This window comes from Marmota flaviventris, chromosome 11 (assembly GCF_047511675.1).
Source record: "Marmota flaviventris isolate mMarFla1 chromosome 11, mMarFla1.hap1, whole genome shotgun sequence".
Lineage (NCBI taxonomy): Eukaryota > Metazoa > Chordata > Mammalia > Rodentia > Sciuridae > Marmota > Marmota flaviventris.
Genome location: NC_092508.1, coordinates 55,274,837 through 55,296,076, shown reverse-complemented (window position 1 = coordinate 55,296,076; position 21,240 = coordinate 55,274,837). Strand labels below are relative to the sequence as shown.

At 33.6% G+C, this 21,240-nt stretch overlaps 1 protein-coding gene across 1 annotated transcript in view; it reads left to right on the top strand.

The window, feature by feature from the left end:
• The window catches only part of Agps (alkylglycerone phosphate synthase), a 136,812-nt gene that overhangs the window by 108,421 nt on the left and 7,151 nt on the right, over positions 1-21,240 (top strand). The window contains exons 18-19 of the mRNA XM_027946024.2: positions 4,424-4,523; positions 7,829-7,886. Coding sequence (XP_027801825.2) covers positions 4,424-4,523; positions 7,829-7,886 — 158 coding nt within the window. The remainder of the gene's footprint in view (positions 1-4,423; positions 4,524-7,828; positions 7,887-21,240) is intronic.

Below are 21,240 nucleotides of genomic sequence, written 5' to 3'. Positions count from 1 at the left end.
TGAACATTTAACTAGAGTTTTGATTTTTATTTAATTTTATTTGATCTGCTTAAAAGTGACCAAGGAGATTATTCTCTATTGAATGTATGAGATGCATTTTTCAAACCAGTTTTTTAAAAAAGCTATTCCAAGATTATTTTTAAATAATTAATAACTCTAAAATCAAAGAACCCAAGAAAAATAATTCAGGTTATAAGGGTTCATTTATTGGATTATTTAATTTTTAACCATTAAAATGTAATTTGTACATTGGAATAGATATTTTAACCCTAACTCTTTTAAGGAAGTTATATGGGAAGGAATTGTTAGTGAATCTAACATAAGGAAAGTACCCCAGACAGAATAAAGCACAAAAAAGTTTTAGAAATGAAAAAATAATGAAGTGACTTTGACAGCCACATTTTTATTTGTGCAGATAATTTTGAAAGAGGTTAGTGTTAAGTGTCTTTAGTGCTGGAATTAATCTGTTTTAAAAGGAGTTAGATCTGAGTTACTTTCTGAAGTGGACCCAAATGGAGGTTTTCCAAAAGGTGTTTTTATTATTAAACTTTATCTTTGTCTGAATCACTGATCATTTAAGCCCATTATGTTTTATGTTGGCTTTAGTAATCTGCTCATCTATGAAAACTGAACTGGTCATCCACATCCTAGATTTGCTGGAAGATGGCAATGCTCAATTAATTTTTAGTTACCTGTTCTAGTGTTGTTATTAATGAATCGCTTATGAGTTATATTTTACCAAGTGCTGTAAACTCATTCATTTACCTGTCAAATTTTATTTGAATTTGCTTATGTCTAATGATAGTGCACTCATAGTTAAAATAATTCTCCAGTTTTTCTTAAACTTTGTAAATCTGGAACTTTAAATGTTCAAGGGATCTTTTTATGAGTGTGAATTAACACTAGAAGAAAAACACAGCTGGCAAATTGACAGTAGCATTGTTAAACAGTTCATTTCTTCTGTTCTGATGCACCTAACATTTGGCCTAAAATGCTATTAAAATTTTAGATCAGATTCTGTTTGTATTGTGTAGTAAAGAAAGTATTTCCTCTGTATTTGTTCCTTCTGTTAAATTAAATTCTTCGTGGAAACCTCCATAGATTGAATTTGGAGACTTGACTAGGATTGTCTGAGCTCCCTTTTAAATGTTTCCTAGTTGCATTTTGAAAGCCCAGATTATAATATATCGAACATATTTAATTAATATTCTTGATATCTTTTATGTACATATATACAACATGAACACATGTAGGTTCTTAAGCACCATTTTAAGCTCATGTCATTTCACTGTATTTAATATGATCAATTCAGTTTGTTTTCCAAGTCCTTCTAATTGTTAATGTAAGTTTAGTGAAGATGCTATATAGTTCATCTAGTCTGATTTCATTTGGTATTTTTTCTGAGCTTTAAGTTCTCATGTTTATGTTAACTTTGAGGAAGTTTGGAGGACTTATAACTGATCACCAAGTTCTATCTAGTGTGTTTTGGCTCTCTTAACAGTAGTATAATTAGATTGGTGGGGGAAACCACCAGAAGGAGATGGGTTTGTTTTTTGTTGTTGTTGTTTGCTTATTTGTTTGTTTTTTGTTATTTAGGCCAATTAGAGAAACATTTACACTGCTTTTGAACTTTTAGTTTTGGTGAGTGGTGGGGGAGGGGATAATCCAGACTTTCCCCCAAAAGTTGCAAAACTAATAGTTTCTATATACCCTTCACTCATCTTCTCCAAATATAATATCACACATCATTACAGGATGATTGCTAAAACAAAAAGTGTTGTTAAAATACTATTAACTAATCTAGACACTTCTATTTACCCTTTCTCCCACTATTTTTTTTCTTTTGGTTCAGTATCCAATCTTAAGATTACATAGTGTTTTTAGATTTCATGTCTTTGCAATCATCTTTAATCTGGAACAGTTCCTCACTTTCTTTATCTTACGTGACCTGTACACTTTTTTACATTCACTGGCCAGTTGTTTTGTAAAATGACATTTAGTTTCGTGTTTTTTTTTTCTTTTGTTGTTGTTGTTTTTTCATGTTCCCTTATGATTGAATTCAATTTATACATTTTGGCAAAAAGGCTACAGAATAACCTTGGAACATCATATCAAGAGGAACATGACATTGATATGTCATATTATTGATGATATTAACTTTGATTACTTGGTTAAAATGGTGCCTGCCTGATTTTACAGCTCTAACATTACTATTTTTTCCTATTTCACTTAATAAATACCCTTTGGGAAGAAATTTTGAGACTATGTAAACATCTTGTTTCTCATACAGTCTCCTAAATCATCAGTCTCCCATTAATAATTTCAGATAATAACAGTTGTTATTGTGAAATTTTCAAAAGGCAACTTTTATTTTCATCATTTCTTTTACATATATCAGTTGGAATTCACTAGAAGAATCCCCCTTTGATTGGTATGAATGCATATATGTTTTCTTCTCTGAGTTAGATCCATGATTATCACTATTCATCTTGTTTAAGTTTTCCCAGATTAGGCAGTTAGAAACTACTTTAAATTGGCTTCTGTGTTCTTTTGATATGGATGGTAGTTTTTGAAGAGAAGGAAAAAGGGAGCTCATACTTAGGAAGGACAGTAATTGAGGCAGGGTGAGTGGCATAAGTGAAGAAGTGAGGGAGAAAAAAGCAAGTCTTTGTGCCACAAAGGGTGTGGGTGCTGTAGAACTGGTGCAAAGTGAAGATCATCTCCACATGCTGTCCCAGCAGTATTAATAATAGCCTTTGCTCACCATTGGTCTTTTGGTCTTGATTTCATCTTCATATTCCTTGTCAGAATTGTGGTTATTTTCATTTTGTCCCTACTATGTTTCCTCCATCTTATTGCTTATCTGCTTCCTCTGCTCCTAGTTATCTTTCTTATTCTCCTCTGTTATCTCCTGATTGACTTATCCTGTATGTTAGTAATATGGCATTTTTCTTACATAGAACCAAATCTTCCATTTTCTTTCAGTTTTCATTTAGGCATACCTTTTATAACTAGGCACATTTCCTAATTTGACCCACACAGGTTTTCTTATTCTTTGTATCATCACTCAATGTGATAACCTGTTCATTTCCCATCTGTATTTTGTAGAGTCTAGAGTGCTTTTTAGGCTGCAAAAAGTGATTGATGTTGTCTGTCTTTATATTCTCTCTCTCTCAAGGTCTCTAGTGCATCATCAGATAGCCTATTGAACTGAACTCAGAAATATCAGCATTCTTTACTCGTATTTGTTTCTTTGTGTTTTGAGACTGTATCTTGTATCGACTATAGAAAGCTTATAAGAGTTTCTTTTAGTTCACTTGACTTACTGTGAAGAAAAAAAAATTGTCGTTGATATTTATTTCATTTATTTTAAAAATTATAGCGAGGACTAAATAGCTCCCCCTACCCTCTTTAATAGTAACAATTTCAGTGCTTTAATTTTTTCTGCCTAGAATCCTTAAGTCTCTTGAACTAGAAAATCAAAACAAATGACAAGTTCATAGTATTGCTGTCAACTTAATATACTTTGAAGAGGTTATAACTTGCCTGTATTTTACCAATATAGATTTATAAAATAATGAAAATTGATTTTAGTCAGTGTTTGCATGCCCATATGTATTTCATGCATTTCATGTTTTTGCTTTTCAGTGATGGGGCCAATGAACAGAACCAAATTTCTTGTTTCTAGTCTAATACCAACTTTCTTAAGGAGGAGACATTTACGTCATGTGTCTTTACTGTGCCCATACAAAAATGTAATATCTATGTGTATAGATCTCATTGTTTGGTCTTTTGGCAAGAATACTTGGCTTTTGAAAAATAATGGAGCTATACTATTTGTAATATGGATGTCCCTTGAATATTGTCTTTTACCAGTCACAAAAGGACTATGCATAAATATTAGTCAAATAAAGAGAAAAATATTACTTTTATTATCAAGATAGGTGTAATTTTAATTGTCATGCTTTTGTTAAATGTTACTTTGAATTTGCATTTTAAAACAACTAATACTGGTATTTACCTGACTAAATTTTAAATATATTTTCACACATACTACTTATATCTCCCATTACTTCTAGATAACAAAATAGCATTTTGTCATAAAATGCTAATGAAATGTATAAAAAAATTTTTGTCATTCAAGTTTTAGTAACTTGGCACAGTCAAGAGTGTACTTAAAATATTGACTAAATTGGCACTTAAATGGAAGTACAATCCTCCTTTTTCTCACCATATTCTCACTTTACCTATTTTAGCAATAGCTCTAAAGAAAGCCAATCTCCATTCCTTCCATGAAGTAGGAAGCCACATGAAAATAATGTTATAGCTTAATGATTATTCAGTTGATTTTTGTCTAGGTGTTAAATCTGTTCTCACTTAACTTAAAACCCTTGTGGGGATTTTTGTCTGTTTGTTCTTTTAGGGTAACGCAGACTTATGATGCAGGTGCATGTATCTACTTCTATTTTGCCTTTAACTACAGGGGAATTAGTGACCCACTGACCGTGTTTGAACAAACTGAGGTAATTTTGTATACATGCATATACACAATAGCTTTCACATTCTTTTAGTAATTTGAATAAATTTTAGTATCAGTTTGTGAATTTTAGTTTGACTCTGTTTAATTACAGCTGGTATGCCTGGCTGCTAGCCTGTAGAAATGAAAAATGTATTTGTTGCACTGGTTTGTGTACTAAATTCTAAGTCTAAAATTATTGTTCTGTATAGCTATCACCTGAGATTATTTGATTGTTATTTATAGTACATGATAGTTGATGAAATTAAATAACAACGAGAATCTTTGCCATCCCTTTGGCAGCCTACCCATCTCTATGTGGGAATTGCTATTGAGGTCATGCTCTGGTCTGTGTTGTCCTAATATTATTCTAGGCTTATAAATTCTTTGTGTATTGAAAATGTATGTAAGCTATTATATATTTCTTATATGTCCTTAAGCTGCTAGTTTTTAAAAATTTTTAGTTTGTTATATATGACAACAGGGTGCATTACAATTCATATTACACATATAGAGCACAATTTTTCATATTTACAGTTGTATACAAAGTAGAGTCATATCCTTCTTGTTTTCATACATGTACATAGGGTAATGATGACCATCGCATTCCACTGTCTTTCCTACTCTTATACCCCCTCCCTTTTCCTCCCTTCCCTTTTCCCCTTTGCCCTATCTAGAGTTCATTTAATCCTTCCACCCCCCCACCCCTGGCAGCATATTATGGATCAGCATCCTTAAATCAGAGAAATCATTCGGCATTTGGTTTTTTGGGATTGGCGAACTTCACTTAGCAGTATATTCCAGTATATTCTCCAGCTCCATCCATTTACCTGCAAATGCCATGATTTTATTCTCTTTTAATGCTGAATAATATTCAATTGTGTATATATACCAAATTTTCTTTATCCACTCATCTGCACACACATGTCAAATAGAGCACTAATCTCTAGAATATATAAAGAACTCAAAAATCTTAACACCAGAAAAACAAATAACCCAATCAATAAATGGGCCAAGGAACTGAATAAACACTTCTCAGAAGAAGATATATAATCAATCAACAAATATATGAAAAATGTTCAACATCTTTAGCAATTAGAGGAATGCAAATCAAAACTGTCTCACTCCAGTTAGAGTGGTAGCTATTAAGAATACAAACAACAATAAGTGTTGGTGAGGATGTGGGGGAAAAGGCACACTCATACATTGCTGGTAGGACTGCAAATTGGTGCAGCCAATTTGGAGAATCCTTGGAAAAGTGGGAATGGAACCACCATTTGACCCAGCTCCTCAGGTATATACCCAAAGGACTTAAAAACAGCATTACTCCAGGGACATAGCCACATCAATGTTTATAGCAGCATAATTCACAATAGTTAAGCTGCTAGGTTTTTTTAATTATTTTTTTTTTTTTAGTTGTAGTTGGACACAGTACCTTTATTTTATTTATTTATTTTTATGTGGTGCTGAGGATTAAACCCAGGGCCTGACATGTGCTAGGCGAGCACTCTACCGCTGAGCCACAACTCCAGCCCAAAGCTGCTAGTTTTTATAAAACCTTTTGTTGATGGCCAGTATTTCTCAAAACAAGTATGTGTAGAGTTAAAGAAACAAATGGAACTATGGAAGACTCTGTAGGAAACAGTTTTCTTAAAAACTCAGGTGCCCTAGTATTTGAATTCCATTGTGTGCCAGTCCATAATTTCAGTGGTTCCGCACATGTACACGTGTTTAGATCTGAACTATAGACATGATTTGGTGGGCTCTTCCCTACCCCTCTTCCTTTTTTTTTTTTTTTTGTTAACAGCTTTTTGAAGTATAATTAAAATAACAATATACTGTACATTTTAAAGTATACAACCTGATGTTTTGATGTAAGTATGTAGTACTGTCACCATAATCAAAATAATGAATATATTTATCAGCCCTTAAAAATTTGAGTATATTAGCCCCTTAGCTTTTCAGTGCTTTGGTGGTATTCGCTGGCTACCAAAGGTTCTTTCCCTGCAGTAGCACAAGTGAAGTTGTTTCCTTTTCCTAGTTTAAGCTGCCATTTGCTAAGTGCTACTGATCTCAAGGAATTATTGCCTTATTGAAGTAATTTGTTAGAAATGATAAGTTCTAAGAGCAGGACTAGCATAATTGTGATTCTTTTGGAGAACTCTAAATCCTAAATAATGAGGTTCTTCTAGATTACATTGCAATGGGATGTGGTCCATTTGTCTGTCCTACCAGGGACCTCTTCTACCCTGACCTGCCTCTTCATGGTTTATGTGCACTTGAGAAAGTCTTAGACATGCAGGGCACTTGTAGATACCTCATGACTATTACATATTCATGAATCATTAAGAATCAAAGGTAATTCCACTTTCTGTTACCCTTTTTACTCTGCACTTCAGTCTGTATTTTGTTATAAGTGTTTATCTTTTTAATCTGAGGGCTCCATAAGGAAGTTAATCAGTATGTAGTGTGTCACCAGGGTTACAACAAGGAAAAAAAAAAAAAAAAGCAAGGTTTTTCCTTCCACACTTTTATACCCATAGAACTGATAGGTAATTTGTCTCATGTCATTGACCTAAGAAGTGTTCTCCATAAAGATTTTTTAAAATATTTTTTTAGTTGTTGATAGGCCTTTATTTTATTTATTTATTTATATGTGGTGCTGAGAGTTGAACCCAGTGCCTCAGACATGCTAGGCAAGCACTTTACCACAGCCCCAGCCCCCGAAGGATTTTTATGGTTGATCCCCAGTAGCTTTGTGGGTGATTTTTTTTCCCCTCTGGTGCTCATTGTGTGGTATTAGATAAGTAATTTAACCTAGTTAAGCCTGATTTTTGTATCTGTGAAATGAGAGTAATTGTAATCATTCCTTAAGACTACAGTGAAAATAAAAGAGATACTATAGGCAAATTGCTTGGTACCTTTCTGGACATACAGTAGTAGTCATTTGATATTAGTTACTGCTGCTTGTTGGCATAAGCTACTAACTCAAAGTAAAACCTGACTCCACATTTGTAACTTTTTACCTGTTCACAATTTAGTGTTGAGGTGGTTATTTTGCCTTTACCCTTCTAGAATCTCAAAGTAATCTTTGTAGATAATATGACTGTTCACTAGGAAAAAAATTATAAAGCTAGCCCACAAAGTTTAATTGCTTTTTAAATGAAATTAACCTATGAGGTAGGAAAATTAGGCTTCTGTTTTATTATTTAACACAAGAAGTATGCATCTCCTTTGGGAGTTGGGTATTACTCTTTAATTCCAAAGTGAAATCTAAGTAGCAGTGATTGGTTGTTTTGTTTCCAAATACAGGCAGCTGCTAGAGAAGAGATCCTTGCAAATGGAGGGAGCCTGTCACATCACCATGGAGGTATTCTTTTTTGGGAGCAAAATTTTTAGTATTCTTACTTTTAAAAATATTTGGTCTGATAAAATCCTGGGAAGAGTCATGATGTGAGTAATTTGAAAATGCTTGATATTTCTTAGATGCTTTTATATTTTAGGATGATGGTGACTGAAGTAGGTAGTTAGGTTGTGGTTGTAACCAGTAGAAGTTTATTTGACAAGGCTGCCTCTGTCTGGAACCTAGCCAGCATTCTGGGTTCTCAGGGGTCTCATGTTACCAGAGAGTAGCCCAGCTTGCTTGGGAGATAATTGGTCATTACAGCAGAACAATACCATTCATGAATGATTTTCAGCCACTGTTGGAATATAGGTGGACATCAGTCATACATATATTGAAGAGCTATTTGTTCTACCTACACAAACCAGCAAATTGACATATGAAAAAAAAATTTCAAGATTTTAATGCTGCTTTATTATTACTTGGTAGTCATTTTGATATAAGTATCAAGTTTTGTTGTAGAATTTATTGTATCACCAATCAACATGATGGTGATACATCTACCTTCAAAAGCTTTGGAAAATAATATGAGGCAATCTTTTAAAAAAAGTTAAAGAATGGCCATTCATTCTGTCATTAAAAATCTTAATTTTTGAGATTATTTACTAGTTCTGTAGCAAAAATTTGTTCTTAATATAAATCCCTGCATACAATTTAATGCTTAGAAAAATAGAAATATGTAGATTTTTAAATTTTAAATAAATTTTAATGAGATCATGAAGACAAATAACCACTTAGTTTAAAATGTAAATCCTCGCCTGCCTTGGATTCTCCATATCCTTCTTCCCCTATTTATTTTCATTCATAGCACTTACTATCTAATATGCTGTGTATTTGTGCTTTTTAAAAATATTTTTCTCTGCCTACTGGGACATAGGGTCCTTGAGGACATGGATTTTGTTTTTTGTGTTGCTATATATCAGCACCTGAACTACTTAGCCCACTCAGTCCCTACGTTTGTGTAGAATGGATGAAAGAATTTGGTGGGAAAAGGAGTCGACTATAAAAGGCCTCTGAGCATATAGCATTTTTGCAGTCAAGCCTGGAGAAGATTGCTAATGTGGGTGAATGAAACAGAAAGAGTTCCTAGCCCCATTATATCATTTTAATCATTTGCTGTCACCTCACTTTTTTCTTAACCCCCACAAATAAAATTTTAACTTAGTTGTCTGGTAACTATTAAAGAAAATGAATTTGCTCTTTCCCTTCTTTTTCTTCTCATTACCCCTTCCTTTGCTGGAGATTCTAATGAATATTAGAATTACAAAAATGAAAGGAGGAAAATGCATATTAGAAGTCTCTCAAGTAGAATTAAAAGCTTCTGATTAACAGTATAAACTTAACTGGAGAATATCATGCTAAGCGAAATAATCCAGTCCTAAAAAACCACAGGCTGAATGAATGTTCTCTATGATATGTGGATGCTAACCCGTAACAAGGGAGGCTAGAGAGGGGAAGTATAGAAGTTCATTGGATTAGACAAAGGGGAAGGAGGGAGTGGGGATGAGAATAGGAAAGACGGTAGAATGAATTGGACTTAACTTTCCTGTACTCTTGTATGAATACATGACCAGTGTATTTCCACATCATGTACAACCACAACAATGGGATCCTAATTAGAACAAGTTATACTCCATTTTTGTATAATATGTTAAAATTATACTATTATCCTGTGTATCTAAAAACAACAAATTTCTTTTAAAAAAAGAATACACCTAATCTTCAAAATTTAAAGGAGAGATATTTCAAAAAGAAATTTAGATATTTTTTTTAGCTTCTTTTAAATGTTCTGAAGATCACATAAATTATTTCAAGTCTTTTTCAATTCTATTTCAGGATGACACTCTATTAATAAGTAAAGAACTTTTAAAAACAGATAATATTATGGAGTATTCATATTTTCTTTAATCTGAATTGATTGCATCAGTGAAGGAGGCAGAATAATTTAGACATATTACTTATTTGAAGAAAAATTAAAATGTCCTTTCAGAAACCAACAATTTTGTACATGCCAGCAGTCAATAGTGTACCTTTTACTTTCTGTTACCAGAGAGTAGCCCAGCCTGTCTGGGCAGTGTAGGCTCTGTATTTATAATAGTAAATGTAAGAGAGAGAGAATTCTGGAAAAGGATCAGAGTGACTGAATTGTATAAGGAAGAAACAGAAGCTTGTCATTTAGATAACTGGTTATTAGATGAGCTGTTTCCTTAATTGTGGGATAATATTCTTAGCTCACTCAAGCTTTACAGCGTCAAAAATTCTGTAGAAGTTGGAAATGAGCAAGTGACCTGAAACATTGCAGAGGAAAGCCAAATGCACAGTTTTTTCCTCAACTCTTATCTCTTTAAGATCTATTAAAATAGTCAAGTCCCTCCAGCAGTGGCTGAGATGGCAAAAGTGTAATATGCCAGAAGTACTGATGTTACTGTTTTAGGTACACCTCAGACACTGAGAGCTTCTTGCTTGGCTTTAACAGAACCTACATAAATATACTCAAAGTAATATATCTATAAAGCTGATGCTACAGAAAAAAGTAATTTGCAAACTTAAAATAATACAGTTAAACAGCTGTAGTATAAATTTACTTAAAACTGGGATTTTATTTATGAGACCTGTGCAAATATATTAATATTTATCATATTAATATTAACACACATAGAAGTTAATAAGAAAGTTAATAAGAAAATAATAGTTGGAAAAATGTAAACCTTAATCTGCAGTGTCATGATTATTCAGTCCTTGGTCCTAAAGCAAAAATGTAAATAGTTCCTGTCAGTTTCTCTGTCTACCCCTCCCCACCCCACCCTCAGGATTGAACCCTGTGATATTTGTACCTTTGATTTTTGCCAAAAGGGCAAAAAGCAGTGCTGTGGTATTTTTGATACAAACTATGCTTTTAATGCCTTTTAATGTCTTATAATCTGTTTTCCATATTATAAGTATTACTCATCTGCTAACAAAGGAATGAAACACCCTTCCTTAGGGTCTGTATAGTTCATTAGAGTAAAATGTTTCAAAAGTCATTGATCAGAATTGGTAGGACTGTGATATCATTACCACTTTAAGACACCTTTTCTTTGAAAAGCATTTAAAAAGTGACTTTTTAAATAAGCATGTAAATGCTATAGATGCTGAAACAGTGAAGCAAAGGGAGGAAAGAATGAAAGAAAATGATTAACATTTATAAAGCTCTAAAAGTTTGTTGTGGAGGGGTCTCTGTGTGACTTAATCTCTTTTTATCCTGCTCCCAATGCTGTGGAATGGGCATTATTCCTATCTTTCAAACGAAGACACTCAGGCTCTTGATGTGTAGTAGTGGCCCCCAAATAAGCAACTGTTAGTATTTGAATTTGAACTCACATCCTTCTGCTTCAGTATCCCTGTCCTCTTACTTAACAGTCAAAAATATCTGAAATGGTTACAATCTAAAAAGATTGAAATTGACATCCTTTGAAAAGAGATACATAATTAATTTTAGAAATACATATGAGACTACTGTTTTTAAAAAAACACAAAACTTTCTTTAATTTTGACATTAATTACCTACCTTACTTTAGATGAAACAGATGAGCAGAAATGATTCAGAATGTTAATTTCCTACTCATAGATATTTTCATTGTTTTCTCAGTTCTTCCCGTAAATCAGTTTCACTTTCTAGTTGTTTTTATACTTCCCGACTATAGGTATCTAACATGTCAGCAATGTCAGGTAATTAAACAAATGTAAGTCAGATTATGTTAAAATAAAACTACTTGTATAACTATCTAACAGGTCAGGTTCTATATTTAGAGGCCTTTATTTATTAAGGACTCCAATTTTAGTGAAATAATTTATTTTTAGAAATTATTGGCTTTAAGTTGAATGGACCTTAGTTTATTGAGAGGCTCTGCCACATTTAAAATATAGTTTTTAAAATTTCTATCCTATTTCTCATTTTTATTTTCTATGTAGTCAAAGATATGACTGCTTAGAAACAAATTTCAAACAACCTGGATTTCTCTAATTCTTTGAAAAAGGAACCATAAAAGCCTGAATACAAAATATACTTCAGATGAAGATGCTTTTCCCTTTTTCAAACTGTTAAACATTAAGAGTGTTTCAGGGCTTAGCCCTCAGCCTTCATTCTACTGTGTTCACTCCCTCTGTGATTATCTACCTCAATCCCACAGCTTAAAAGAGCATCTGTAATCTGATGACTCTAGGTACCTGAAAAGATCACCTCCTTTTTCCACTCTGTCTTCTGCACTACTGCAGGGGCCTCCTAACTGATCTGCCTCTTCCATTCTGTTGCTGTGTTCTCTTTTTTTTTTTTTTTTTCACTGCCAGAGCAATCTTGTCAGAAATCTGTGGTTTCTCCTTACACTGAAATGAAACCCAAGCTCCTTAGCAGGGTCTTCGAAGATGTAAACAGTATATCTGTCCATCTCTCTTTCCATGTTTCTGATTACTTTTTCCCCTCTGGCAGTGTTGGCCTTCTTGGTGTTCCTCAGACATACCAGTAATCTTTTTTTCCTCTTCAAGCCCTGTAGTATTTGTTCCTTTAATTTCTAATGTTCTTTCTCTTGTTCTTCCCTTAGATATGTGTATGGCTCTGTTTCCTTCACTTAGGTCTCCAGCAGAAATATCACATTCTTAGAGGTATCTTCCTTGGCCTCTTCTGTAGTTTCAATTCAGTGAGATTGCTGACTTTTTTTAATTTGTCACTATGTTCCCCAGTCCCTAGAACAGTGACTGGCTGCTGTACTTAGTTGCGTAGTAGATATGAACATGTTAAGTGAATGGATAGGTGTATGCCTAAGTGCTTGCAAAATTTAGAGCAGTTTTACAAATTCTCACACAAGTCTAAATGTTTCATATTAGAATGGCAATAGTCCCATTGCTAATTTAGCTTTAAACATTTAATAAACAGTCCCAGTTTGAATATAGGAGCGTATTTAATCATAGGAGGACTCAATTTATAATATTTCTGGGAACGTGTATTATCAGAGTCAGTTATTCAGTGGATAAATATATCAGAGGAGAATAATGTGCATTTCTCTGAAGTTCTATACCACCAGCCACTTTAGTGTCCTCCCATAGGTACCTTATGTGTACAAGGTTCCATTCACACTTTTTAACAAAACAAATGAATTTGAGGGGCTGATAAATAGAAAATATCAGATTTGGAATGAGATCTGTATTTGACTCCTGGCTCAGCACTTAACTAGTCATGTAGTCTTAGGAAAATAATTTCTCTGAACTGCAATTGTCCTTACCTGCAATACAAGAATAATAGTATCTACCTCATAGATTAATTGGAAGACCTAACTCTGATAATGTATGTAAAGTATCTAAAATGCCTTGCGTGTAGTAGGTGCTTTCAAAATTGTAGTGCATTTGTTTTCTAATAGCAATAGCAGTACCAGGAGGAACTCTGGTTTGTATTCATAATCTCTTGTCCTAACCATTGAAGAAAGGGTTGCAGTTTATCTGGAAAAGATCCATGTATTCAAAAGGTATGAGTCAGTGATGGACTTAATACTTTGTCATCTATAACCTGCAGTTGACTTCACTCTATGGGAAGGTCTCTTAAAATCTGTAAGGCAAGAAAAAAATTTTCTTTCATACTATTAGCTATGAAATTTGTTGCAGAAAAGTATCTGTTTCTATAATAGCTTCTCTGCTTAAAATCATTTGATTTATAAATGTTAAATGTCAGTTACTTTTCATTATAGTTCATGAAGAAACCTTTTAAAATATGAATTTTAAATAATGCATTTAATTGTCCTGATAAACTTAATCAATACTGGAGATTTTGAGGCATCACTTATTTTTTATGTGTTTAAAAGGTTTTCCTTGATTTGCATCCTGAACTGAAAACCCAACCTCAGAGAAGCATCTTTATTTACGACCTTCAGGGAGTGTCATGATGCTCTCAGTACCATTTTTGAGTTCTTTACGAGAGGAGCTTGGGGTTGGAAGAATATTGATGCAATTTCTCATAGTGGGTTTGGCCTGTAATTGTGATTAATAACAGTTGCTTTCACTATCTGGAAACAGACAGGCTGGTTTGTCTGCCTACAATCATGCTGTGATAAATGGAGCTATTTTAACTCTGGTTTTGTGTATCAAAGAAAACAGATGTAGTCTGGAACTGGAGGCTATAGGAAATATAAAGTCTGCTTAACTTAATCTTCGTAATGCTTGTTTTTGTAACTGACGAGCTGGGCAGTTTAACCAGCAGAGTTTATGTCAGCTACATATTTAATTTCAATTTATGACTGAAGTTTTTAAGTTGTTCGTTCGCTAAAATTATATCTAAGACCTTGTCAGAAAGTAAAAAACCTTGATTAAGCATAACCAGTCCTAATTTAAATATTGGTGTCTATCAAAATAATTTTCTATTATAAACACAGGGCAGCTACTCTTAGCTCTTTTCTGTGGTCTTAACAAAATCTAATGGTATCAGCAACTTTTCAAAAGACTACTCAAAAGACATTCTATAAAAGATCAGCCTTGGGATCATTTGTTGAAAAGCTTATAGTGTGAAATTAAAAGCATATAGGTTGGAAAGGAAGAAATAAAACTGCCCTTATTTGTAAATTACATGATTGTCATTGTAGAAAATCCCAAGGAATCTACACAAGGCAAAATTGCAGAGTATAAGATCACACACAAAAATCAATTGCATTTATATACATTAATAATACATATACTATGTACAACTATAATATAACAATAAAAGAGTGGGGAAAATAATACATATAGAAACCAAGATTTAAAACAATACCATTTATAGTTCCTCAAAAAATGAAATAGGCATAAATCTAATAAAACATATACATACTTATACACAAATCTAACAAAATAGATATAGAATCCGTGTGCTAAAGATTATGTTGAAGAAAGAAACCAAGGAAGACCTAAATAAATGAAGGAGTATATAGTGTTCTTGGGTTAGTGGAAGATTCGACATAGTGAAAATGTCATTTTCTCCAGATCAAAATTGCAGAAAGGATATTTTGTGATTATAGGAAAGATTATTCTAAAATAGAAGTGGTGGGGCAAAGGAACTAGATAGCTAAAACATTTTGAAAAGAGAAGAATAAAATGACAGCGATCAGTCTACCTGATTTCTTTCTTTCTTTCTTTGTTTTGTTTTTTTAAAACTGGGGATTGAACCCAGGGTGCTTTACCACTGAGCTATATCCCCAACCCCCAACCAGTTTAATTTTTATTTTGAGATGAGGTCTTGCTGAGTTGCTGAGGCTGGCCCTTAACTTGTAATCCTGCCTCAGCCTCTTGAGTTGCTAGGATGCAACTCATGCACCAGCATGCCCAGCAGTCTATCAAATTTTGAGTCTTATAACTACAGTAATCTGTGTGGTTTTGAAGGAAAGACACATAGATCAGTGGAACAGAATTGAGAAGAACACCCACACAAATATATCCATCCAGCTGATTTTTTACAAAAATACAAAAGCAATTTGGTGGAGAAAGCATATCCTCCTGCATGAACTAGTGCTAGAACAGTTGCAAATCTGTGGTCAAAAATAACACAAAACAAAACAAAACAAAGCATTGACCCAAACCTCACATCTCTACAAAAATTCACTCGAAATGGGTAATGGACTTAAATGCAAAACATAATATGCTACAATTTTTAGAAGAAAAGCATAGTATAAAATCTTTGGGATTGAGAGGTAGTCAAATAGTTCTTATTCTTGAACTGGACACCAACAGTATAAAAAGAAAAATTAACAAACTGGATTCATCAAAATTAAGAATTTTTACTCTATGAAAGACTCCATTAGGAGAAGGAAAAGAGGCAGAAAATATGTGCAGACCACATATCCAAAACAAGACATCAGCTGTGTTCGTGATGATCCCAAACTGGGAAGCCCAGATATTCTTCAGCTGGTGAATAGCTAAACATACTGCAGTATATCCATACCATGCAATACTACTCAGCAGTAAAAAGGAATGAACTATTGATGCATATAACAGGTTGGCCGAATCTCCGTGGAATTATGCTGAATATATAAAAACCAACCCCAAAATATTACATACTGTATGATTTTATAATTTTTCTGAAATGACAAAATTATAGGAACCAGAGAAGTGATTAATGGTTTCTAAAGGAGTCAGAACTTGGGAGAAGGTGATTATAATCAGGCAACATGGGGGATCCCTTTAATGATGTAACTTGTATATCTTGAATATCAGTGTCAATATCCTATTCTTTTGATAACCTTCAGATGGGTGTAGCCTTTCCAACATTGAGTTTTTATCCGATTGCTATAGATAGCAGAAATTTTGTTTTGCCCTTCAAATTAATTTTCCCAGTTTCTTCTTTGTGATTGGCCTTTTCTCATAGACTTTAGATGATGATTATAATATTTTTTTCTATTAAAGCAATATAGTAGTTATCCTAAGAACAGACTAAAAACCAATTTAACCTTTAATTTAGCAGAACATTATGTTACTTCAGCTATATCGTAGGTTAAGCAGATTTGGAAGCTGACAGAAAACCCATAGCAAGAATGTATTGATTCCTACCCTTTCCCACCTGTGCAGCTACAGATGCTACAGTTCAAGAGAACAGTCAGGGACAACATTGTGTTCACTTTCTTCTGCTACATGCTGTATTTATATGTCTTTCAGCCTCATCAGTATTATTAGGGGAAGATAGTTACTACTATTGCTCGGTAGACTTCTAAAGAGAATTTTTTTCTTCCCAACAGTTTTATGTGTAGGACAGAAAATTATTAGTCTGAAAGCACCTGCATTACATTATTATATTGTTACAGAATATTTTTCATGGTTAGATTCAGTGATTAGCAAACAGTCCTAATAGATGATCCTTTAATAAATAGGTGACTTTAAGTAAAATTTATTTCTTGTGTTGTCTGTAACTCTGCTGGTCAATACAGAAACCCCTAGTATACATGTAGTCATTTATGTTTACATTCTGTAATTAAAATTAAAATTCTAATTAAATTTAAAATTTAAATTAATTTTAAATTTAAATCAAATAATTTAATTTAAAATTCATGCCCTTAGTTACACTAGGCACATTTCAAGTGCCTTATAGCCACATATAACTAATAACCACCATCTTAAACAGTGCAGATATAGAACATTTTCTTTATCATTAGAGTGTTCTTTTGGACAATGCTAAAAGCTTTACTTTGCATGTATTTTCATCTAGAAAATAGTCTCCCAAAATATGACTTGAAACTTTTTTCAGTAGACATTAGAATAAATAGCATTTGTCATTTATAATTGATATTCTCACAGATTTAACTTCTGTCTGCCCCTTTTCCCAAAATTTCTCTCAGTGTGATCAGTAATGTCAAATTTAGAACAAGGTCCCCTTGCAAATGGTAGTAAGTCTCTTGCTGCTGATCCAGTTAGTTAGCTGTAGCAGTGACAGTAGCCTTTATGGAAATTGGGCACCTAAAGATAAGCACTGGGAAACAGACACCAGGATTTCTCACTCCTGTTACTGTTTACAGTTTGGGCCAGATATTTTTTTGCTGTGGGGACTGTCCTGTGCATTTTAGACATTTAACAGCATCTGTAGCTTCCACCCAGTAGATGCTACTAATGTCCCAGTTATGACAACCAGAAATGTCTCTAGACATTGTTAAATGTATCCTGGGGACCAAAATCACACCAGTTGAGAACTACTGAAATAGTTCAGAAAGTTCTAGAGATTGTAAAGGAAATGAGAATTTGAGATTTCCTGATGTAACTTGTTTTGTATTTGCTACTACATAACAGTTCTGAATATATCCAAGAAATAATGTCAAAATATAGGAAATGCAAGACAGACACAATCAAAGGAAGTTGAGGAAACCCATATTTCTTTCCCTAAATACTGGAATTCCCACACCATATGTATGGCTTCGGAATAACTGTTGTTCCATATTTTTTAAATTTCAGCTAACATTTATTGAATTCTTACTGTATGATGTGTACTATGTTATGCAACAGCACCACAAAGAAGAATAAAACATGGCCTTAGTCTTCAAGAACCATACGATGCTTTTTGTCTTTTTCTATTCTTATCTCAGATTATTTGACCTGTTCATTGGCTTTGGTCTCTATTGTATGGATATTGATTGCTACTCTGGTTTAAATTTTAAGTGTGCCAGGGCATCATTTGTGAACATACAATATAATTAGGACTTAATTGTGATTCTGAGGACAGGCTCAATCCAGCTCTTCTGATGTGTTATCATACTAATAATCTAAACATTTTTTTCAGTTTCATAATCTCTAAAGACTTACTTAAGGATCTGTAAACACTTATAGCTAAACTGTACTAAAGAAATCTTAGCATTAAGAAAACTGACATTTTGAGTATTGACAATGAGAGAAAAATCTTATACTGGATTTTAACTGCTTTAGTAAAGTTCCTGATATTCATGAACTTGTCTTCATGATATCAGAAGTTTAATTAGTAGAAACTTAGTCAGATGACTTAAATCAAATTGACCTTTATTACCTGTTAAACATTAAATTTATTTTTGTTTTAATAGTCATGGTCCTGTCTCATATTCTGCTTAAGGGTAGATGTTATCATTCCCTCTGTTAGAGGTCTGTTGGCTAACATTCAGCATACACCTCCACTGAAACCAACTAACCAAACAGAAATGTGTTTTATATTTATAGCACACACAAATAAACTACTACCTCCTTTTTTTTTCAGGCCAAAAACCCCATCTGACGAAATATTACAGTGAGGTGTACTATATAACTCAAAGAGTAGAAACAGTCCATTGTTTTTCTCTGTTCCTGTTCCTGTTAGTGCCTAACAAGTTCCAGGATGCCAAAGCCTCATCTGACAAGAGACTGGATGTCCTTGCAACACTGGTTCCTTACATGATCTATCAGGAGTTTGGTCTATTAATTACATCTAGAAATAAAAAGTCATTGCTCAGAATACTTCTATCAGCAGTGAACTCTAGATTTTCTTTTTAAAATATGACCTGTATATTAATGCTAAATAGCTATCGAGGATGCTCAAAACTGAGTTTCCAAAAATACAGGGTTTTTTGTTCCAATTATTGCAATGCTGGGGATTGAACCCAGGGCATGTTAGGCAAGCACTCTGCCACTGAGCTATATACCTTCAGCCCTCAAAATGCAGTCATAATAATGAGTAGTTGCTTTTGGTTTTGGCTAAATTCTACTTCTGTGTTGTAGTTTTAGTAAGTTTTAAGTGTATGGTTCATTTCATAATTCATTCTTTTAAATAAAAGTATAAAAGTCTTTTTGACTTTATAATCAAAAGGAGAATATAGAAAGTTAAAATATATCTAGCTAAAGAGACCTCTGTACCCAACAAACCCCAGGTTTGTCCCTTTTATAATGGAACTATTTGATAGTTTTTGCTAAGTTTTTGGTCCCTTAAACCACAAAGAGTAGTTCCAGATAAGGTGAATATGAGTAGCCCCAGAGCGCTAGGCTGGCCCCCATGTTCACATTTTCCACATACAAAATCTCTTTACCCCGTGCCCCTCACATGTCTGTTTATTCTTTTATACTGTTGATCATACCGCAAAACTTGAGTTCTTCCTTGATTTGTTAGCATCCAAAGGGGATAGGAGACTATCCCTGAAAGCTTTCATTTTCTCTGTTCCAAAAGTAAATTTTGAAAAATGTACTGTATATTCTAGAAAGACACATTTAAAAAAAAAAACAAAACTGTTTCTTTGTCTGTATATTTATTATTCAAAATCAGACTCTAAAAAGGTGAACTCACTTTTTAGTTTAGATCCCCCTACACCATTAGTTTCATAACATTCAATTTTGGATTCACCTTTTTTGTACCTTGTAAATACTTTACAAGACTTAAATATTTGGTTTATATACTTAAGGCATTCTTTATTAGAGTAATAATGAATTGTGGAATTTGGGATCTTTGTCTTGTTTTTGAAGATGGTAGACCAGGCATTTGTAGCTCTAGTGTTACCCCTCAGTTAAGTAAAAGGAAGGTACTTGGATCAGCAGCCATGAATGTCTCACATCAGATGATCCAGGCCTAGAAAGAAGAATGTGCTTTATGTGGTCTGAATGTGCATACTCCTTTTCAATGGATGATAATACCAGGTGTTGAAAGTATTCTTAGGCCATCTCTTACTGTTTTTGCAATTTTTATTCATCATTCTTTCCTCCTGCAATGTGGCACACTATTACATAAAAGAGAAATCATTTCTTCCCTTTCAGAAAATGAACTGTACAAATGTTTAGGCAAGTACTATGTAACACATATGTGTTACATATGTATATATAGTACATCTGTCTGCAGGACAGTATAGCCAGCTAATTTCCAAATGCCTCGCAGTGCAGTCTAAGGGTTGAGCAAAGGGCATTGTTGTCTAGCTGTGGAATAAATTTTCTGCTTCAGAGTCTTCCTTCTCTGGGATTAGGCCTGTGGAGTTTGTTGTTTTAATCTGAGGTAGCCACAGAAAGTTCTTCTGTAGCCACAAACTGGTTTCAGTAATTGCCTTATAATGCACATTGTTTTTGCTTATACTATGCTTTTTTTTTTTTTTTTTTTGTACAATGTAGTTGACTTAATTTGTTGAACAAAACCAAAGATTTCTAATCCCTTTAATTGTATAAGCCCTGGCTTCTAACCCCATTTCAGTTTCTGTTATCAGTACTAAAAGAAGCTCACAGACCTCTGCCACCAAGGGGTTAAATTCTTTCATCAAGTATGTTTATGAGGGTCCATGTTGGCTGTACTGTCTTTTTTTTCTTTTCTTTTCTTTTTTTTTAAACTTTCTAGTTCACTAATCAAATGTATGTTAGATTGATTATTGTAAAAGTATAAACCATAGAAAATTTGACAAGATAGATGTGTAAATTATCCTTCTGACAGAACTAATGATGCACTCCAAGCACCTTCTGTTTTCCAGCGCTTGGTGAGAGACTTCATTAAATATGCAATGGCTGTTGGGTGGCTTCTCAGATGATGGTTCAGTTCCTTGTGGAATTGCATTATTACTAGAGGTGTAAAACCAGGCAGACAAGCTAGCTGTTGGGCATCCTGCTGAGCTTCTAATGTGCTCCATCTTGTTGGAGCAGTTGTTTGCAGTCTTTTCAGGACAATTACATCTATAACCACAGGACACATTCAGTGAAACTATATTACAGATAACAGTGGTCTGGCATTGACTGCTCTCGCCCCTCTTGAGCTGCTTCAGTGTAGTTAGCTTATAGAAAGTAACACGGTAATCTAATGCCACCTCCAACACTTAGACTAGTTACTTTTTTTTTTTTTAATCTTACAGAGCAAATCTGGAAATAACTGATTTTTAACTTGTTA